The sequence below is a fragment of the Lepisma saccharinum genome, chromosome 1 (assembly GCF_977018435.1).
Source record: "Lepisma saccharinum chromosome 1, izLepSacc3.1, whole genome shotgun sequence".
Classification (NCBI taxonomy): Eukaryota; Metazoa; Arthropoda; class Insecta; order Zygentoma; family Lepismatidae; genus Lepisma; species Lepisma saccharinum.
This window is the reverse complement of record NC_139229.1, coordinates 194,762,628-194,786,492: the sequence shown is the minus strand read 5'-3', so window position 1 is coordinate 194,786,492 and position 23,865 is coordinate 194,762,628. Positions and strand designations below refer to the sequence as shown.

Genomic DNA, 23,865 nt, shown 5'->3' with positions numbered 1-23,865 from the left:
GCACCAAACGGTTCGCGCTCACGATCCTAGATAGCGTACGGAATTGAGAGCTTGTTCACTGGAGCGAATAGCTCTCGAACAGGCAAAACGGGCGGTACACACTCGTGTAACCGCAATTTGTTTGTGTTAGCGGCCATCAAATATGCATCGTTAAGTGAAAGACTCAGTAAAATTGAAACTTAAGTGAACATAGTTATCATCTTCAAGTTAAAAATGTAGTTTAATCTATCTTACCAATACACAGTGAAATATGAAAATGAAATAGATGATTATGGGCTGATACTACCAAAGCGGGGATATTGTACATATTGTCACATTAAAATTATATTCAAATGTATACGCTTGACGGTGGGAGACTAAAACGGGTACGATCGAGCGAAAATTGTTCCATGCAGGACTCTGAAAGGAGCCCTTGGGGAAGCCTAGCTTAGCCGTAAGCGTAATAATCAAGTGCATCCGAAGAAATATTGTTGTTTAAGGTATCACTAGACGTCGGATTTTAGGTTTTTAACCTATTTTTTCCTTTACAGGTATGTAAGAAATAATAAGTTATGTCAGCGTTTTGTTAAAAAAGGCAACAACTGATGAAGAATTATAGTGCCTAGAAAAACTATTTTGCTTCTTAGAACTTATTTCAGGTTTATGCGCCTCAATAAAGCCATTTTTAGGTTTTTATATATTTTTAAAGGTTTTACAGGATTTTTATTTCACACAGAGGCATTTGCTTTGTTTGATCACGAAAGAATTCAATGACGAACGTGTTTGAAACGTACTCTCTGTCGATTTCCCTTCCTCAAAGCCCATGGTGATTTTTCAAAGATCAAATATCTGGTGCCATACCTGTATAGTCCAAAGTGGTCTGATCTGTGTGGTTTTGCTCACTTTCGCCTCACTTCGGTGCTTTGTGGCATTCACGCCTTGCAAAATAACATTTCAGCCCTGAAGTTTGCACCACTGACTATGTTTTAGGACCTATTTTAGAACCTATTTTAGGGTTTTTAGAGCCTATTTTAGGAACCTAAGAGCACACTTTTTAGAACCTAAAAATCCGAGGTCTTGTTATCACCTGCGCGAGAACTGTGGCGCGAAGGCGTACTGGAGGTGATGTGAACAGCATCACGCTCCGGACGCCTTTACCCATAAGGGTTGCCCTCAGAAAATCGTTGATTCGAGGCAGGGGGAGCGAATAAGAGCCAGTTTAACATGGACATTGTCGAAACATTCCCCATCTAGATCACTCAACCTATGAATCAAATTCGTGTCGCCCGCGTGGTAGTCAGACGCTCTACCGAATACATCACTGCGGTTCCTAAGATATAATATTTGACAAAAATAATGACAGTTCATTCTACTACAGAACAGTCTAGTCAAAGTAGGCTACAAGTTTATTAAATAACCATGTATCTGTAAACTACACCATATTGTCAAAGAGGTCAAAACATCATAGAATCAATTTGAAGACCATCCATAGAAACACATTTCCTTAACTACCAATACTCTTTTGAAGATGCAGATATGATAATCACAAATCCTCTCTGAAAGAAGCAGGTGTTCACTCTTCCATTCAAAACATGGGGACGGTACGAAAACGAAAGCTGTACATAAATGATTCACTCAATTTGTTGTGCTGCACAGGTGCCATTTGGAACCGACTAATTTAAATAGGAAACGTGGAACGACCATACTTCTGACGGTTCCCGGCAGGTGTCCTCCCGGTTTGCGCACCCCTGCCGATCGCGAAAATGAAACGCGGCAACGTCACGCCTTCTCCCCCCTCTCTTCTCCTCCTTCCCCCCAAACCTCGGTCTCTTCCCTTGTCGCCATTAAATTTTAATGAAGAGCCCGGAGTTATGGAAGGCCCACCGATGGCGTTACTTTGCCCATATTTCCATTGTTCACCGAAACAGTGACAGCCTCGTCAGATTTATTTTTCTCCAGCCCCTCCTCCTCCCGTGCTGACGTCACCATTGGTTTTTCACCCTCGCACTAGGTGAGTTCCCGTAATCAAATTAGTATCAGCATGCGACTATGAAAGCCCTGGGCATTCATCATCTGAAGGCAGTCTCCAGTACCGGGTCGTTTTTCTTTTTTTGGGCCATTCAATCCAATTTTCGCAGCGTTGTTTTCCTTCCCGCCCACCTCTACCACCTGCTATGTCTGTAAATATTGGCTGGTCCGCTGCAACCAGCTTCAGTTCAATGTCCACCTTCCCCCATTCCCAGACTTGATAAAGCACATATACTACTCCAAATGAAACCCGTATCGAAATACACAGCATATCCTTCAAACATCGCCCCCTCACGTTGCAGACTATACAAACTGCAACGATGTTAGGCGGCTGGAAATATTTTGCGGTGTTGCAACGTTGACGCCGCCGCATCTGCTCACTACCGAGTGTATTCTTAGGTATACGGCAATACGTGTTCAATTTTTGGACCCGACTTTGTAATTCGAGTGATGCAAAAATGAAAAGATTCTGAGATTGCAACGATTTTTTCCTCTTTGGATGGATGGTTGATGTTTGGACTAGGCAACACTGCATGGTGAATGTTGCAAAATCGTGCTCGGGAACCAGTGACGCTTGGCCTTTACAGCATGTGACACTGTCACACTACTTTCATGACAGCTTGTGTGAACTAGACTATCGAATCATAATCTCCCGTATTTGAACATTATACATTTATAGTTTACGACATTCAACTGTCGGTTCTTGATATATGTGCGGCAGAGTAGCGCCAGTAATTGAGTTCCAGCAATAGAAAGAGCATCTGGTTACTTCATCTCGCAAGCTTAATCACGTCACAGGGCATGACAGTAAATGTACCTTAGTATATAGGTTAGAAGTTGTGCAACTTGTGGTAACAGTATCATCTCTGGACATCTTCATTTTTACAGAAGAAAGTACTTACTGAAATGAGTTTCTCTAGCATTTTGAAAGTTCGTGGAGGTATTTTATTTCATCGTTAAATCTGTTTGACCGGGAATTCATATCTCTCCGACGCACAATTGCCTTTGCTGTTGTTTGCTTTCTCTACGTGAACCGAATGTTGCGCACGTTTCATGACGTAACCTCCTGTCAGTGTTTCCAACCACGCCGTTGTTTGGCAAGAAGATGATAAAACGAAATATACATTCCTGATATTACTACGACCCCAAATTTTATCTATGTTTGCCTAACCTAACCGAACCTAACCAAACCTTACCGTTAATGGTTTGTGGGGCTATACGTGAATGGTTTGTGGGGCATTTTTCGGTGATGAAGGTTGGAAACAATGTATACCCACTGATGCACAACGCTACTGAAACTGTGCCCGCCACATTGTGTGTTACGGAAGCGAAAAAAGGTCGAACAATAATTACTGTTATCGACATTATTTTCGTGAGAAAAGCAAAATCACACCCTAAGCAATGTTTCGCAATGCACAATAGGTAAGCACGAATGTCAAAAATGACGAAATAAACGAGTGAGAGGTGTTGTCCTGAGATGATATAAGTACCCTACTTGTTTATTCTTCAAGGTTCCCCGTGTATCCAACTTCAACGAATAATTACCGTGTAAACAGTACGCACAATCGGAATTCAAAAATTGAATAAGCCACGATGAAGGTCAGCTCATGTTATAATAATTGAACCCGTGCAATGATCGTTTTGAGGCCAGATTAAACGATTATATGCAGTATTATTACACTCCATGTATATTTATACAGTATATGCATTTATGAACTTCATTATATTATGCACTCAGATGTGGAATCAGTGTTATTACGGAATAAGAAATGTGTACACACTTTAAAGGCCTGCAGCTAATTCTTGCTGTAAAGCAGCCGTACATGAAAATGACGGGTGACCGACGATCATGTATACTGCTTTCAAGATACTTTCTCCCAGGAAGTGTCTTGCTAGATTGTGAGCAAGAGCAACATTAGTATTACAACAACGCAAATGATTAAGAAAATAACCAGCATTGATTTCAGTTCCCTTCAGATACACAGGCAATTTAGTATAGGCGGATGTTATTTTCTCCGCGATATTAGGATTTGTTTTGTAAACTATTTGTTTCGATATTTGCAAGAGGTCACAGTGCACAGTGCGTTGGTTTTGATCTGCAAGTACATATTTTCATACATGAAGTGTGGAGTCTGTATTTTTACATAATTTATGTCTCTTTTACGGCTCTTTATTTTAATCGCGACGAATGTTTAAATAAAATTGGATGGAGGGATACTAATAAAGTAGTCCAGGCCGAGACTCCAATCCGGAACCTTTGATGGCGAGATTATGAGTCGAGTACTCAACCCAGGCAGTCACCGAGGCGGCATGCTCAATCTACGCTAAGGTTGCTTTCGTTTCCGGTCTGGGTGACCCTTCAAGCCAAACAACAAAGCTCTCGCAGCTTCAGTTTATACACCAAGTGATTGATGACTGCGTGGTTGTGTTTCGCACACGTGACACTTCCAGAAGCCAGGCAGGTAAGGATATCCTAACGTGACTGCAGGTCGGAAATTAATGTGACTCGTATGTAATTTGAGCTAGGTTACACCGTGTAATTTTGTTTTACCACTATAAAAAAGGCGAGCAAATTGTCTGATATGTAGAGAAGAATAACACGTAAACCCAGCAACCGGTTTTAATTCTCGGATAGGCATACTAGACGTTCCTCTTATGTGGCGATTTGATCCGAAGTGTTCCGAACCGAGTCGAACCGTGCTAAGCCTTTTGTAATGGCTAGGGGCCTGCATATTTCGTTTTTAACGAAAAAACGAAATTTGAAAAACACATTGTAGTGTTAATTTTTCATGTTTTTGAAAGGTGCGAGATGCATTTTGTGACCATATTTTGTCACGAAATAATGCGAAATGAACTGCAAAAAGCGAAATTAACTCTTAAACACGAAATTCAGGGTTTATTCACCTACGCGACACCTTCTGAGGTCTGAATTATCCTGAGAGTTATGCAATTCCCGGAACATTGATTAATTCTGCTGTTAATATTGGAGAAGCAAAAATGGACTCCTTTACACAGAAATTAACTTAATGCTCTGATAATTACATAAATGTGCTATTAGAAGTGAAATGTTAATTCTGTGGAATAAGTGTAGTTTTTAAATCAAATTTAGGATTATATTCACAATTTTAAAAACAATATGTATTTTTATATAACACTTTTCATCCATTTTTTTCACCCCTCTAACACCGATATTTTATTTTATTTACGGCTTTTGAACCCGAAATTGATTTAGTTTTTGTACCGAAATTTTGCTTTTTTATTTACCAAAAATATGTGCCTCTAGTAATGGCTTAACAGGAGCCTAGTCTTGATAAGCCAACGCCAGCATGACCGATATTGAGTTTTCCATTCAACCGGCATTTGTTTGCACACTCGCCGCCAAAATATATGCTAACAAGGGCGGTTTACCAGGACACTTCTCACCCAGTATCCACATCACTAACTGTAGCTAGTGTAATTTACTACATCTTGCACCTTCATTCTTGAAAGTTATTATTTTTTTTTGCATAATAATAGTGAATAAATGCTAATAGAGTGGATGTAAATTGTTTGCTTGGATTTTCTAATTACAGATAATACGAACAAGATTGAGATTAAAGTATTGAGATCAATCAGGCATTGGGGAGTAGATGGTGTTTGATGGTTTAAATCTTAGGAGTTGGAAAGCCTAGCAGTAACCACTCAGCAAACAGGCTCGGCACGTAAGTTACAACAGTGTGGTCTCATTATCCTTATCAGTAATTCTCCCTCCTGCGAAGTGTAATCCAATAGCTTTGCTTAATGTATGAGCAAATGCAATGCTACGTTGATGTATGGCGCTAATTAACCACACGGCGAGGGGGTCTCCCCTTAATCTTCCTGTTACGCGCGGTTTACGCCTGGAATATGGATGAACACCAAACGCACGAGAAGGGGCTGAAGGGCACTTGGCTATGCTGCGTTGATATGGAGGCTGCTGTTCACAGAGAAACTCTTGGCAAGGGAGGGCAATTCTCACTTTTAAAGAATTGCGCGATGTTTCAGAATGTACATTGTTGCTGCAGCCAGCTGATGTGGAGTAGCAATATTGTTCACCGTAGTATGTGGACAAGTAACCGTTTGACAGAGGCTCAGAGATGGCCAAACTCCCTGAACTATGGAGTTCTTCCCACATTTAAAAATACAAAGCTACCAAGGTTTGATTGATTTCGTAAATTTTACTTTGCTTTTCTGTTACTTTTGGCTAATCGCGAAGATGAGGATGAGGGATAATATGAAACTGATAAAGGGAGACTCACAAAGAACACTCATTCCCAGGCCGGGACTCGAACCCAGAATCACTACCAAGGGTTGAATTTTTTGTGCTATTTTCTTGATTCATAAGAACTAAGATGTTTTGGTCGATTTGTTGTTTTAAGTCCACTTTATGCATAGAAAGGTTAATCGGGCCTGGACCTACAGTTTAAAGTGGGATACGAACCACTGTGCCATGTGCCTCCACCGTGTATCGAACCCGGGATCCCTTGATTACAAGGCGACGACGCTACCACTGCGCCATCGGGGAGGCCTAAAGATGTAATGACGTTATTGTTCTAAGACACAAAGGTGGGATAATCATAAAAAAATATGTCGCGTTAAAATTATATTTAGACAATTTTATATCTTCAAATTCACTAGTTTACGAGATACTCATATATCACCTTAGATTGAATGTTGTCTCTCAAGGTCAGACGTGTAGACCGAGTTAATTTTTGTTGACTTCCGCTACTACTTGGAAGGCCTATTAGTCTCCCAAAATGCATCTTTATAGCACTGGTAGTTACGGAGCCAAAGACATGATCGACGAATAGGGATCCTTCTTTTCGACTTTGTTGATTAGTGCCTTCCTTCTCTTTTTAAATATTTTTGTATACAACTGATTATCAATCTTAAGGTTTGGTTACGCGTGAGACCAAGACTGTTTCTAGTGTACTGGAGGATTATTGTTATTGTTTTTCTAGAAATATTGATCGGACTCTCCACCACCTATAATGGGGTGCATGATAACGAGACGCTGCAAACATTTCGTCCTCAAAATATGTACCAGCACCTGCAATGTGTAGCGACTATTCAGGAACCAATGGAAATATCTCTGCGACATATTGTCCGATTAACACGGACAGTATACAGTGAAGAGAAATATAGATAAAAATAGTGTTCTTGCATTACGCAACTTAAGTGCTGGTCATAATTTCCTATAAGTCGCCATATAGATTCTGTGCTATTATAAAATCTATGGGAACAATTTTCCTCCTACTAATTTATTTTTATATTATTATATTTTCTATTATAAGACGGATGGCTAAAAATAAAGCCCGTAATCCCTGTAAACTTTCTAACTCCAAATCCACCAAACAGATGGCGCCACTGTTCTAGTTTAACTACGATGAAGAATTACTCTACGAAAACACCACAATAGCATAAATAATTCCAAGTCCGCTTTTAACTAGAAATATTTTGCGACTCAAAAATGTGCAGTTTATTTTCTCTCGAGAGGAAGAGGAATTTGTGCTTTGACCAAGATCGCAGCTCCCGGCTCTCCATTGCGACACCTTTGCTTGAAAAGCATTCTTCGTGTCTGGGAAACGACTCCCTCGGGAGTTCTGTCGTGGGAGGGAGTTAGTTATCCCATGCAACGGTTCTCCGGGATGGTTTACAGCCCGAGGGTGAATGCCCCACGGCAGGAACCCGGGTGGAGGGAGGGAGGGGAAAGTTTTCGGGTGGGTATCGGGGAGATGGGATGTGACACGGGAGTGTACTTACGTCCGGCCTGAGATTTACGGCGCGTCTGTAGTAGTGCTCCGCCTGTAGGTTGTTGCCCGCCTGACGAAGAGCATTCGCTGCGTTGAAGACGATTTCGTACTCATCGGGCGCCAGCTCTGCCGCCCTCACGTAGTGCTCCGCAGCTTCTGAATGGCGCTCCAGCTCCGAGAGAAATTGGCCTGGAAAGAGAAAGCAATAACATGTAAATAAACAGGCTCCGTCTCTATAGAGAAAAGCATGGGCTCACGGAAAAATAAAAAAGTTTCTTGGCAACCTTTGCAATTTTCCTGCCACTCAAACCACAGAAATACAACCTCTTATCCGAGAATCGAACCCGGAACATCCCTTTCCTGCTCCCATCCTTGAGTTTGCATCTTTAGTACATTAATTTAACGTGCCTTTTCAACCTTTTAGATTAATCGCGCTATGAGGGTGAAGGGTGTGACATTTCTTTCAGAGCCAAGATTACTAAGTCACGGTAACTTGCCAATCTACTTGCATGGTAAAGTTATGATACTCTCTTAAAATGATAGCTGCACTGAACCTTCTAAGGGCGTGATGTGGAAATAAAAACATATCACTTACTTTGTACACAAGTACACACGGCGTCGTCGCCTTGAAATAAAGGGATCCCGGGTTCGATACCTGGTGGAGGCACAAAGTGGTTCGGATCTCACTTTAAACTGAAGGTCCAGTCCCGATTAACCCTACTGTGCATAAAGTGGACTTAAAACACCAATTCAACAACAACAACAATTCAACATTAAGTACACACGGCAGTACAATGCCACTATTGTTATACAGAATACTATCGTAATGCAAATACAATTACCTTCTAAAACTTTAACGTCTTATCGTATCTCAATCTTATCCTCTGTGATAACTATCTGTTGCACCGTGGATACTGTCCCAGCAATAGACATTGCTCAATTCTGGATATTTATACATGCTTCTGAAAACCGGAAATAGTTTAAGTTTCTGGTGCAGATACGCTGAAATCCTAGATAATTCTATTGTCGACACGACAAGGGATTTTCACCAAGATGAATTTGGTTCACGTTCAGATTATTGAGACTGAGTTATGTTGAATATCGATATTTTTTTTATTTGTATTGCATGTGAAAATTATTAACAAAGTAATTAATACAATGTTTAGATAAAATGTCTGCTTTAAAATAACATCGAAAGATTGTAAGTTGCTGCTGTCTCTCACTGATCATTAGTTCGAATTCGCTTACACTTACGGCATTTAAAAGATAAAATTTAGTTCTTTCAATTGCTTGTAATGAATATATTCTTGAAAGTAAATTCAGTAACTATGAATTTAATAATGGTACAGGCAACAATAGTAAACAAATAAAATTAATGGGAAGAAAATAAACAAAGTCGTGACAAGAGTGATTTAAAATGACAACAAGCCTTATTTTCAATTTTGATCCAACATCATCAATTATAAACTTATGTGAATGAAATGGTTGAAAATACAGTGGAATATACTCTGGAGGGTCTAGAATCAGAACCTTTAAGGGAAGATCATGAGTAGAATACTTAATGAGCTAGCCCCCTGAAGCCGCGATCAATCGTATTTGTGTATCCCGTCTTATAAACTTTGCAGCTATTAGTTATAATTGGATGACTACATAATTATATTAATTTCCACGATTCACTGTCACCATTCAGGGAATTTTTTTTTTACCGTAATTACTATAATTATGACCTATATTGATAACCTCCTAGATTTGTTACTTTGCTTCCCTGGCGATAAAATATTCTATTTATAGCTAATGTTTAAATTTATTACCTATATTAAGCTGCTAACTTAAGGAAGCTTAAAGCCACCAACACAGTATTATATATATTTATATTTCACATTCTCTGCTGCTCATTTTTATTTCTTCAGGCCTTTGTATCAGATGCAGCAATAACTCTTCCCACTTGCCGTTCTGTTTAATAAATAACTTTCCGCTTGGCTTGCGTAAAAGGAACTCTGCAATTGTGTAATTGCTTCGGAGGCTTAAGGCTAAAATAGAACAATATTGGTTTTCATTAATTTAATGCAAAAATGCTGCTCATGGGATGGAACAATGCGCCCTTTATGCCTTGAAGACCCATTCCCAGGATTAATTTATGGGATGAAGTTATCCCCGATTCCGCGCGTATGTGTGTGTTGTAGTTGTATTCCTGGCTCACAGACGGTGTTTTGTTTTCCCGCTGAGCGTTGGACTGGAACAATTGCGCAAGTGTGTCGCGGGGGACACGAAGTAGCGAAACTGCCCGAGGAGAGGTGTTGATCCGCAAACATGCGGCAAAATACTTCCACTCCTCCCTCCCCCCTCTTCATCGGTTTCGCATGTTTGCTCCACACGTATTCAAAGCCAGCTACATTCTGCTGATTGCTTTAAGAGAAAATTAGGCTTTCATCCCTGTTTGAATGAGGTGAAAATTGGGACCTGCTGAAACAGGAATCCTTCGTCCGCCATATCAATTTTACTCTTTTATCAACTATTCTATACTTTTTTTTTCTCAAAATCAAATTTTAATTTTTGTGCTCTTGTAACGAATATTTTTTTCTCTTTCAAATTAGTTTTGGAAAACTGAAAGGTTCGAATCAAAGGCACGTGAAAAGTCTTTCCGTAGTCAACTTTTGCGTTCAGATTGCAATAAACTACATTTATTACAAAAAAATATCTGGGTTTTTCATTTGTAGGCATCAATAGAAGAGGATTTTATGGTTAGCCTGTATTTTTCTCTATTTTCTTTAAAATATCAACGAAAATTATTTACCCTTCTCTCTCATGACAAGTTTTTTTCTCCTTTGAGTGCGAATATATACAGATGTACACGAGTAGAATGATTTCTTTCTTGAAATATTGTAATTTCACTCTTACGTACATGTATTCTAAATTATCTAATACTATTCTGCATTTCATAATTCATGTGAATTCCCTGATTGAAAATTCACGAGTTTTGGTGTGTACACAAATTCCACATACATATGCAGAATACATGCAGTTTTAACGTGACTTTTCTTACAGCCCACATTTATTAAGATTTAACGCAAGGAGTAAATTTACCTCACAGGTCTGTGATTGTCCTCTCATCCATTTCATATAATCATCATTCATCCTCATCTCCCCGATAGCCAAAAGTGACAGAAAGGGGACGTAAAGAAAATCAAGTCAACGGATGTGGATGTATATGCCACATTTTCTCGAGGTGATTTGATGAGCTACACACTCCGGCTGCCTTTACGTTGCCCCTGGTACCTATTTATTAGTACTGGGTGAACCCCAGAGTCGCTTTGGGCAGGGACAAGAAAAGAATCCGACGTTATATCGCCCATATCGGGAATCGAACCCAGATTTCCCGCATGACAGTCAGACACCCTACCAATTGAAATTTTCAAAAGTAGCAAAATACCAATTTTTCAGCGTGATGCAGTTAGCCTTTAGTTCCTCTCATATGTAATTCTATTTTGCCATTTATATTATGAAGAATACCACACATACTGATTGCATAATTGCCCAACACGAGAGGGAAAAGCGTAGGAATAAAACTCGTCCATTTATTTGGTAATGGATCATAATCGTTGTGTGACGTAATATTTATAATTTGTATGAATCAATATTAGACACTACTAAAGATAGTTGAAGGGTAGAGTAGTAGAATTCGATACCCCACGAAAGTATGGAATGGTAAAAAAGGCAAGTGAAAGTTTGCCCACCTTGTTGTGGGTTATGGATTGGTTACCCAGAGATTCCCCTATATTTCTGCCGATATTATCGGCTACTGGGCGAACCTTATTCACTATTATGAAGCAACTGGATTCCATATTAACTTCATTTAGAACGGACTGTGGGTAATCAAGTTTTACCTCCGAACAGGCTAATTTGAAATGAATGAAGTTTGTAAGTATTTGTTGTCATGGTTCTTAATTCTAGAGTTACCTTATAAAGCAAAGAGTCGCCTAGAACCAAACTATGAAAGTGTAACCTAGTTAATCTTACATATCCACAACTTTAATCCCAAACACAATCGCCACAAAATTCATCATGCACAAAACGGAGGGAAGCGAAAGATATTCCAATCTCAATTTCCAACCTTTCCTCTTTTTTTATTCACTTTGTTTGTCTTTTGATCTTTCCATGTCTCTTCCTCCGGTCCCTCGGGTTGTTTTCCTTTGGTGGTGATTTTTTTTGTCCTCTTTCCCCCCTTCTCTCTTTTTCCTGTCTGTTGATTCAACGTTACTTTCTCCTGCCCCATGTTTTGTTTCTTCTCTGCTGATGCATTGTGCTCCGTGCCTCCAAGGTAGGGGTTCGGCTCAAGCTCTCTTGTTTGTCTTCTCGGTCGGTTACCCCATCCCCCGAAGCACGTGGTTCAGTATGTTGTTTTCACAATCTGCGAAAAGTTTCGTTTCTCCCTCTTTTTGTGCTTTTTTTGGGGGGAAATGTGATTGTCTTTTCCCTGCCAATATTTCGTCTGAAGGTAGCATGAGAGATTCAAGACAAGATTCAAGGACAGCGTGGCATAATGGCCAGCGCTTTCGCTATTGAAGCTCCATGATTCGGTGTTGATCATGAGGACGATTGGGCTACTCGAAAGACATCATTGCGGACTCTGGTCTCGAAAGCCAGGACCACATTGGTGAGCGGACTCGATGCGCTGACCACTCGTCGTCACCTACTGAAAAGCCGTAATCTCGGCAAAGATGGAGTCAAAGTAGCATGAATTAGGTTGTAAAAAAGAAAAAACAAGTGTCCCTGCCTCAATGAAACTACTGGCGCCTTATATAATAAAAGCTCCAAAAATATCTTCACTCGCATGGCTTGCAATAGTACTGTATAAGAGTCACTTCAAGGCGATTTGTTCATAAAAATATGATATACAAGGTGCCGATTAATGACCAATATAACAGTATGTGCAGGAGCGTTTTGAAAATTTGGAAATTGTAAAAAATACCTATTTGACATTTTGATAACGTGTTAATAAAGTATGTAATTGCATTTATATACAGAGCATTCCCTGACATTCGCTACGAGACTCGGCGGCAAGCTGCCCGGCATCAGCGCTTGTCTTTCCCGGTGAACGGGTCAGCGACAGTCGGTAGAGTCGGCTATTAAAATTACAGTTTTCATATTGTGTACTAACCTTGACTACAGAAGGTGTTGAAAATGATGTCCCTCTGCTGCAACACATTCCTGGCATCTCCGAAGGAAATTGGCATTTACACGTGCAAGTTCGTCTACTGTAATTCTCCCGATTTTTCGTACAATACTCCCTTTTAAATCATGGATGGTGTGGGGATTGTCTTTGTATACTTGATTTCCACATTTTCTTTCCACTTTTATTCAGAACTGACCCTATTACTCTAAACTTTTTTACGAGGTTTAACATTAGCGACTGTCGGGGACCCGTTCACCGGGAAAGACAAGCTCTGATGCCGGGCCGCTTGCCGCCGAGTCTCGTAGCGAATGTCAGGGAATGCTCTGTACATAAATTATTTTCAAAGTATTGATTAATAATGTCAATTAAAAAATATTTCTTCTAAGTGTTTTTTTTTTAAATTTTCAACGCACGGACATAATTTCTAGTGTTGTTCTATTAGCAATGCTAGATAATCTAATAGTACTCACTTCTCTTCATAACAGTAACATTGTAAATAAGCCCATAGGACAGAGAAATAATGAATCCCACTTTAAACTGTAGATCCAGTCCCGATTAGCCTTCTGTGCATAAAGTGGACTTAAAGCAAGAGCTCGAGAACTCAAGACAGAGAAATAAATTATAAATATCCAATGGATTCCTCGTCAAATAGGAGAGTTGCTGTTTGGACGAATATTTAAAAGAAAAATAAATAATTAGGACATAATATTCGCTGCACGGAGGCGAGAGAATGGACTTTGAATTTAGTGGAGCAGCTTCTATTATTACCCCAGATGTAGAAATATCTAGCTATGGTACGCTACTGTAATAAAAATCTCAAATTGTAAGTGACGTGTTTTGTAGCACAGAGGCGCCGTTTACAATGCGTCTTAGATTAACATCATTCTTAAATTTTCTGAAATACCTTTAAAAATGCCTAATTAACTGTTTTCTACAGCATTTTGCGACTGCATTTGTGGCTGCTAAACGTTACTATTTATCTACGAAGGAAATATACCGAATATTGCACATCAGTAACTGGCAGAAAACAGCACTGAGGGAGGACATGAAATGTGGTTTCAAACTAAACATAGGCTTTCTTTTATTAATTGAAAATGATTGGTGAGCTGACTGTACTGGTACTGTACACACGCATGTTTTTTTCTTAAACTCGTTCTGAGAATTTGTACTTGAACAGAATTTAATTTTAAAACTGTTATTAAAAAGAATTATAAGATTTCTTGAAATTCGATTCAAGTTGACAAAGTCCGTCGATATTCTTAAGTCAATCCCCCCTTCCATTCGATGATCTTCCCCAGCCCCATGTTCCGAACCCGGCCTGCATTTAGCTTCCACTGAGACCCAGTTAAAGGTAGCCTTCAAGTTCTTTGATGTCTTTCTCCTTCTTTATACGTCGGCAATATTGTAAAGGAGCGTTTTTTTTCCCTTTGCGGTTCGCGGCACTCTCAGACTTTCATATAGTTTTATTTTTTATTTTTTCCACTTTCTTGAAAATATATATCTCTACCAGGCAGGTCGCTTTAACAGCTACTTGGGCGGTCTTTCGGTTCTTTGATAAATCTAAAACTTCTCCTTTAGTTTGCTTCTCTATATAACTATCGCTTGCTTTAGATGTCACGCGTAAAGGTTTTTACATAGATTTCTCCAAATGTATTTTAATTCTCTCGGCAATTCGTTTGAAAGCAGGTTTGATTTTTTATTTAGGTCTTTTATTTTAATCACTGCAAAATGAAACTCAAATTTTTAGATCGAAATTCGAGGAGTGCAGATACCCCCACAAGCGTCAATCTAAGTATTTAATGACTTAATGACCAATTACACGGCTCGCGGGTCGCATGCGATTCTCGAATTATTTGTCGATTTTGTGGTCTCTAATAAATTGGTACTTACAAAAATCAACAACAGATGGCAACTTTAACGTTAAACGTTCATTCTTAACACACATTTTACAAACACCATAATTAACTGAACCTAAAATTACAAAAGTATCTTAGACTTTGTTGCCTGTGAAATTTTTCGAATCAGCCTTTAAAAGAAGAAATTTAATTCATTCCCCATCATGCATATAATTAATTGATTGATTGATTTTTATATCACGGGCACTTCAGCATATAGGCTTGCTCGTCACACAATACGGGGCAAACTCTTTAACTAAAAGGAAATTGAGGACAAGCCGCTAACCAGAAAATAAAACGTATGTTGCTTCCTTACTCAAGTTTAAAACTTATTCAATCATTCACTACTATACAAGAACAGAAACTATGCTATCTGTGATGACTATAGGTATTTTCTACTCTTAAAGTGGCCGGTCCTAGTTCTGGCAAGGAAAGTGGGAAGCTGGGATTACGCCGCAGATAACAGCGGTAGCGCCGAAAGTTACGACGCGGCGGGAAGAAGTACTATGTGAACCTCGTTCTACTGGCTGCTGCGTTTCTTATCGTGCTGGATTGGTCGCTTCCTCGCTCCCCACTTCCCTTGCCACGTCCGCCGTAACAGTAGAAAATACCTTTATTAAGAACAACTATACTATCTATGAGGACTAACATTTTTACCTAGGCTTAAAGCTGAAGCGGTATGGGGGCACTCGCACACGGAAGTACAAACACAGGACAACACAGTTCTACAAAGTATTATGCTGGCCGTAGGTACAGATGCCACGGCTTCGTTGGCCTGCCAGAAGAATTTACCGTGATGCACTACGTGGAAGTAAGGTTGACTTTTTGGTGCCTTACTGAAGATTTCCCCTTACACCCAAAGAAGTGATATAAGAATATCCTACTCTGAATATAACAACATCCATTGAACTCCTTGACAAGGTTTCAGAACAGTTAGCAAACAGATTTATGGATTTTGAAAACTTGAGACCACAGCTAACGTTAGTTAATAACCCCATGATGTGTAACATTTCAGAACAAGATGAAAGTGTTCAACTCGAGTTGTGTGATTTGCAGAGTGATACGTTTTTGCATTCAAGGCAGGAAATGGACGTACTACTTTGGAAACTTGTGACAAGTGATAAATTCCCAAAGTTAAGTGACTTTGCAAGGAAAATTGCTTCCATGTTCGGAAGTACTTACATCTGCGAGTGTCCGTTCCTCCTCTTTGAAAGCAATGAAATCTGCTCTGAGAAATCGACTGAATAACGCCCACCTCTATGCTTTATTACTTTTGTCTTCTGCTATCGAAAATGACTTTGAAGAACTGGTTAGTTTTCATGAGCGTCCACAGCGTTCGCATTAAGAAGAGTCGTTGCAGATATGAAGAAAGAAGGTTGGTGCTCAAAACTTTCTCACAAACAGAGCACCCACAGTTCTGACATTAAGAAAAAAAGCAGTAGTGTGTTATGTGATGGCTGCATTAAGTTTGCAATGTGGTTATTGAGTACGTTCCATTATTCTTAAAGAAGTTTCATTATTTCATTATTGTTGTCAATGTAACGATTAAGAATTAAACAATATCATTCTACTCTTCAATACCAAATTCGCTCATCGCCGTAGAGTTAGGCAACACACAACGCATTACAGTGAGTAATGTTTGAAGTAAGTATTTCAGGATATACAGTAGATGTCGAATGTTTATTTATGGTGACTGTTAATACACTGAGTATTCACTTACCTAATGTTTGCTGAATCGATCTTTTGATCTGAGAACAACCTGAACCAATGTTTTCTTATAACAAGGCCCGTGAAGATACTTTATTTACATGCAACGTCATCATCGGTAGGTCACGGGTCGTAACACGATATCAGCATCACAGATACATGATATGAACACGTTGTCCACACGTATACTTGGAATAGAACGTTAAAATTATCTTACTTTTCGACATATTCGACACACATTGACCACTGTAGGGCCGATGGACTGCAATCTGGGATCTACCAACGATGACTTTGTATGTAAATAAAGAGTCTCTATTCACGGGTCTTGTTGTAAGAAGGCATTGTCGGAATTCGCAGTTGCACCGCCGAGGATATTGATTGTAGGGATAAGAATGAGGTTGAGAGCTTACTATGGGCGACAGGGAGAGGGACTGATGTATATAACATAAAAAAAATCAATTAATAACACAGATATATTTTGATGTTATTCTACCATAACTCCTCCCTCTCTCTAATATGGAGGAACACTGACGTTTTCAATTAACGAACGCATTTTCTTTCATATTCTCTTGATTAGAATTTGTATTATTGAGATGGATATTGTGGGCGTAAAGTTGGAATAAATTGGAGTCATAAATTACCTCAGACTACACCCTGCTGTTGCCTCTGGTATTTACTCAACAAGGAGTAAAGGAGGAGGGATCTGTAGTCATGCGATACGGTAGAACATGGTTCCTTCTCGTTCACGTGGTCTCTTTGCATATACAATAACCATGGACTCTCACAGGAGAACCAACCCTTCTGGAAAGAAGCTGCTACACTTGCCCTTCTTCGTTTTATTTGTAATTTTTTGTTGTTTACCTCTCTATCTTCTTTTGTCAGTTTTGGTGTCTTCGTATTTATTTCTTCTTGATCGTTTCTTTTGGTTTTCATTCTTGTTCTCCATCTCATTTCTTTTATCACTCTCCATCCCCAACCGTCTTTAAATTCTCGTTTTTGTCTATCTTACTCTGGCTTCATTTATCTCTTAGTTACTCCCTGTCTTATATTTATCTTCTTTTCTCTATGGTCCTTCCTTCTCCATTTCTACTTCACTTACCCTTTTATTCCTGTCTCTGTTGCTCGCCTCTTCATTTCTCTTCAATTACTATTTCTCTTTCCCTATTCCTTGCTCTGTTCTCTTCATTAATTATTTCTCTTTCCCTGTTCCTCGCTTCTTTCTCTTCCATTATTATTTCTCTTTCCCTGTTCCTCGCTTCTTTCTCTTCCATTATTATTGCTCTCTCCCTGTTCATTGCTTCTTTCTCTTCCTTTATTAATATTCTTCTTTCTTTCCCTGTTCCTCTTTTCTTCATTTCACTTCCTTTTGGACTTTGTTTATGCATTTGTTCTCCAGTTGTTCAATTCTCTTCTCTTTACATTTCCTCTCTGTTTGTAGCTTCTTTAATACTCTCAACTTCTCGCTCTGTCTTTTTTCTCCCATTCGGCAGCTCATTTCATCTCCCTCCTGGTCTCCCCCTCTCAAAATCTTTCCATTTCTCGTGATGCCAGATGAACACGAGGCGAATATATTCCATTTAAGGGACCAAATTTTTGCTTTTGACACCTCCGTCGTACGAATTAGAAAATGTTATCCTTCATTAACGCTGTGAACACATTTCAGTGTATACTCTGTGTAAATTATAATGTATACATGAGTGTTCGCTTGCCCATGCAAACAATATTAGACGACACAGCGAATAATACTAGATGCTACAAGATGCTAGCACATATAACATAAGGATTGCTTACCAAAGTGCTGGAACACAGTGGAATCATTCGGCGCCAACTCCTTGGCTTTGAGGAACCACTGCTCAGCCTCCAGGAGACGAGTCTTCTGGAAAAGAAAGCAGAAGATAAAGGGTGAGTTTCTTGACGGCGTCGCGACGTGGATAGATGGGGCGACAGCCCGGGGGCACAGGGGAAAATATCATCAGTCATTTATCTGAAGTGACTCTGTCCCGCTCCTTGGGAAAAAAAGAAAGGGGGAAGGATGCCCCAGGACCCTGATCTGATAAAACTGGATTTGATGAGCCGAAATTGAATAGTTTGCTTTCGAACATCGTTCTGGACCCTCCAGGCATGGGAGATATGTAGGGGAAAGTATTCAATAAGGTACGATAAGACAAATGTCACTTAGGACTTTTCTACCCTCTTGGGAGGGATGAAAGCAAAGGCTTCGTGGAAAACATGCCATTTTAGAATATTCTCTACAAAACACCAGCTGTTTTAGTAAGGGTTTAAGTGTTTCCGTATTTGAATAGAAGTCAGTATTTATTGGTACATGAGAATCAGGGATGCATTGCTATTCTGACATGTCTTCCTGTTGCCTGTATCTACGTATGTATTAGCATAATTCGCACATATAAACCCTTTCAAATGCAAGGAAATTGCCTTTGTTTACCATATATTTAAACACTCACATCGTCGTATTGTAATCAAGGGGTCCCGAGTTCGATACCCGATGGAGGCGCATGGCACAGTGGTTCAGATCCTACTTTATAGGAAGGTCCAGTCCCAATTAGCCTTTCTGTGCATAAAGTGGACTTAAACAAATTGAAACACACACAAACAGAATAGAATAGTTGCAATGACAATAACAATAGAACTATTTATCAGTTATAAATTAAATATAAACTAATTATTCTATCGATTAAAAATATAACTAGATAACAGTTACATATAACTCAATTAAACATCAATTAATTATTTTATGGATTAATAGCCATAAGGTGAATTTGCCAGAACTACACAAAACTATACAGGGCGAGTCACAAGAAAGTATCCCGTTGTGTACCATTGGTAATTTGTGATTTTTATTGAACTAGTAACTTTATTGGCTTAATACAAATAACGTTCACTTTACAGTTAGGCTTTTCAGGGGTTCACACATTCATATGTCTACAGAAGTGATCAAAGCGACCTCCAACAGAAGATATACGGAGACTGCTTTTAAGTGGCTCACCCTGTATAACACGGAGCTCGAAAAATTAAAGAACACATGATGCTGTGATGTTAAATTTTGTCAACAGTTACCTATACTCTGTCACGGGAAGGAATCTGTGGGGCAGCGCCGCGCACAACAGTAAAGAAGGAGAGACAAAGAGTGGGTGGAGCAAAGCAGTGCACACTTCTGCAAAAGGTTGCATTTACCTTCCACGCACTCATTTCCTATGTTACTCGTTCACTGGTCAAGACCTCTCGATTCAGTGCTTGCGATGATGCAAATGCAAAGGAAGAGTTCTGATGCAAAAAAACTGTGTTTGCCCCTCCATGCACTCACTTCCCCTATCACGGGTTCATTAGTCCAGCTCTCTGGAGTCACTACTTGCGCAAAGACTTGTTTGCGCTCGCCTGCTCCAGATTCCTGGGACAGGGTGTAACAATTGCAAATTCATATTTTACTTCTTTTCCAGTATTTTACCTCACTGGGGAACAGTGAAATTGCGGCACAGTGTTTGAAAGCTAATTTAGGGCGATTTCATGCTGCTGAATAATGATATAATATTATATTTCCTGAATTGGCTCTAATTTATGAAATAAATGCAACTAAACGAAAATGGCGGAAACATAAGACATACATACAAATTAACTTCCAACAACAATTTAATATTTCTTTTTGTGATTACAATCATTAATAAAAATAAATTTATATAGGCCTATGATCATAGGCCTCCCCGATGGCGCAGTGGTAGCGTCGTCACTTTGTAATCAAGGGGTCCCGGGTTCGATACCCGGTGGAGGCACATAGTGGTTCGAATTCCACTTTAAACTGTAGGTCCAGTCCCGATTAGCCTTACTGTGCATAAAGTGGACTTAAAACACCAAATCAATCCAATCCAATCCAAGCCTATGATCATAATAATTAAGGAAATATGTACACAAATTTGAGTCCCTTTCGTCTCCCTTGACCCCAATAACGAAGTGATTCCAAACAAGTTTTGCATACTATATGTGGGACCCATTTTTTATTCTGTTGTCCCAGATTTTTGGCAAAATAAGCCTGATACAAATCTCTCACTACATCCGTGATATTTCTTCTCTGTGATGGTAGACAATATATTCCACATATATAGCAAAAAAAACATTTGGGTTATTGAAACACTTACTACATGAGGAACTTATATTTCCAATGTATTCATGTGGCCTCCCCGATGGCGCAGTGGTAGCGTCATTGCCTTGTAATCAAGGGGTCCCGGGTTCGATACCTGGTGTAGGCACATATGGTTCGGATCCCACTTTAAACTGTAGGTCCAGTCCCGAACAGCCTTACTGTGCATAAAGTGGACTTAAAACAGCAACTCACTTATCCAATGTATTTACATTAAACGCATTTCGCTTAGTTATACTACAAAATTCAACATTAAGAGCAATGCTTCATAAGTTGCCTAGCAACAATTTACAAATAAATAAATATGTTTCTTAATGGGAATTTCAGCCCATTATCAAATTTTGATATTACCGAGAAAAGCGTGGAGTAATTTTACCTCCTACATTTTCTATGGTGTGTTTATTTTTATAACTGGAGTCAATTCAACTGAACCAATCATACAATTGGCAATCACAGCTGTATTGTGTGCTGAAACTGTTATTTAACTTTATGCCACAAAATAAAAATCTTTTTTTTTGTTCCCCAGTGATCAATCGTGCAGAGATTCCAAACACGTGACAAACTTGCGGAAATCACGCGCTGCGCCTTTAAGGATGTCTACCGTAATGGCATTCTTAATTCTGTTGCAGAACACTAACAAGTTAATTTGCAAAATGTCATCCCTCTTTCCCTTCTTCAGGGATGGCTTGATCAGAACGAGGGCTCTGAGAGTGCAAAGGCTCCCAAAAATCAGTCAAGAAACAGGGGCGAGATAATGGCCCTCCTAGGCAACAAGTTCCTTCCGCAACCACCCCTCCCGCCCTTAACTCTCCAACGACCCTTCTTCTTTATGCATGAACTCGCAATGTCATCAGCGAAGTTCCTGCAACAACACAATAGCAGAGTGATAAAAATTTCATCAATCTCCTCCCGACCCATTAATTATGAGCGAGTCATTACGACACAACCCGACCTGTTTTTAGAGCGTTTTAATTCGCTTAGTTCCAGGTGAGCCAATCGTCTCCTTGCCCTCAGCGAAAATGCCGGCCGGTTTTAATTATCTAGTAAATTGCTCACGGATGATGTCGGAGGGTCTCCGGAATCCTGACAAATCTCCAGCGTCGTTAACGCCGAAATAATCAAACTTCTGAGGCCAGGGTCGTTAGGCGAGAGGGCCCGGGGGCGGGGAAAGTTTCGGTTAAGACCGAGCGGGAACGAGACATCACCCCGAAGTGGATAGTCCAGAGTGCATCATGGATGACCCTCAGAGACTTCTGGGTCAAGTAGCGCAAATGACGAGTTGGTTATTTATGGAAGAACAGCAACACTCTCGCACAGACCGTACTGAAAAGTTATTTTGAATAGTATGCAGAAAAAGAACAATATCAAGTCCAGTTTGAGAAAATATAGGCTGAGGCAATGAATCTGGCGATTTTCCAACACGGATACAACTACAGAGTGTTTCACTAGCTCTCGCCCCCTGATTTTTGCTTCTAAAAATCAAACTATTGGTAATCATAATGTAATGAAATTTGATGATGTCATTGGATTGGTTGATTGATTGATTTGGTATTTTAAGTCCACTTTATACACAGAAAGGCAAATCGGGACTGGATCTACAGTTTAAAGTGGGATCCGAACCACTATGTGCTTCCAACGGGTATCGAACCCGGGAACCCCTTGATTACAAGGCGACGACGCTACTACTACGCCATCGGGGGAGGCCATGATGTCATTGGAGATAGCGCCACAGTCTCTCTAGTTCTTGCATGGTCATACGCCTGCGTCTGGGAGATTCTTCCGTTACCAATCGAATGGACGTGTGCTTTCAGTCTGAGTTCTTGACCCTGCTGTTGTAATGGCTATTTTCAGCAGGATGACGCCACTTGCCACACTCGAACGCCAGCATGCAAGAAATTGTGTCCTTTGAAGATCGTGTCAAAGGACAGCCCAGATCGCCTCAACTTATTCCACCGGAATTCTTCCTATGGGGCATGCTGAACGAAAATGTCTATCGCAACAAGTCGTGAACTATCACGAAACTGCAAGACAGCACTCGGCGGGAAATTGACGCTGTGATATCTGATGAGCTGGTGGCTAACACGGAGAGGCGTGTGCAGGCATGCATTGATGCTAATGGCGACCACTTCCAACACTCACTGTGACGTCACCATGCTTTTCATACACCAAGATATATCCGTAGCAAATTTCATTACATTATGACCAATAGTTTGATTTTTATAAGGGGTATTTGAAAGCAAAAGTCTTCCAACTACAATCCGCACAAACCCTTAATGGTCTTAAAGATCGGATTTGGGAGGAGGTTGCTCAAATTTCTGCGTCCATGCTGCAATGTGATATGTAACCTATCCGAAAGACTGATAGAGTATATGGAACGAAATGGAGGTCATCCTGGTAATGTTATTTTCAAATAAAACAAAATGTAAGGATTATTTTTTCCTTTGGTATCTCTTCTTCAATGAAAATTGTAGTTAATTTTGTCTTAATTATGTATGTTGTCTTGCGTGTTATGTATTATTTTGTTTTCAGTGTGGAGTATTTAAAATCGGCCGTTCCAGTGCCCCACCCTGTATAAGCCCTTTTTGAAGTAATAGTCTCATTGAAATCATATTCGAGTTTAAGTTTTAAGTACACTTTATGCAGAGCCTAATCAGGGCTGGACCTACATTTTAAAGTAGGACTCGAAGCACTATGTCCGTCTATCGGGTATCCAACTCGTAACCTCTTCATTACAAGGCTACGACTATACCACTACACCACCGCCGAGGCCTCAAAATCATATTCCAAAACCGAAAATCAAGCAAGGTGCCTCGTATGCCGTGAGCTCGAGGTACCTCCTCCCCCTTGAGTGGGCCAAGAAAAAGTAGATTGGGTCTGCATTTGCAGCTTTGGAGCGAATCTCAACTCCTGAAAACTCCAATCAACAAGTGAGCTGCTGACGTCATCTGAACCCTGCACCTAACGATAACACTCTTACTCACGCTTTACAATGCTGGTAGGCTCGCTAGTCAGCAGGAGAAGTTCCAAGAATAATCAGACTCTACTACCTTCGCCAAGTAACGTAAAAAAATGTGAAACGGTTAGTCTGTTACATACTCACTATATTCATGTTCCCCACCTCTTATTTCGATGCATAAAATATGGTCCACGGTGGAGGTTCCT

At 39.9% G+C, this 23,865-nt stretch overlaps 1 protein-coding gene across 2 annotated transcripts in view; it reads right to left on the bottom strand.

Moving 5' to 3' along the window:
* Positions 1–23,865, bottom strand: part of Tmtc2 (Transmembrane O-mannosyltransferase targeting cadherins 2) — a 695,552-nt gene that overhangs the window by 26,279 nt on the left and 645,408 nt on the right. The window contains exons 8-9 of one of the 2 annotated variants that reach the window (XM_083110417.1): positions 18,345–18,429; positions 7,789–7,967 (exon numbers count right to left, since the gene is read on the bottom strand). In XM_083110417.1, the coding sequence (XP_082966543.1) occupies positions 7,789–7,967; positions 18,345–18,429 (264 nt within the window). The remainder of the gene's footprint in view (positions 1–7,788; positions 7,968–18,344; positions 18,430–23,865) is intronic. The other variant, XM_083110426.1, reaches the window with a different exon arrangement.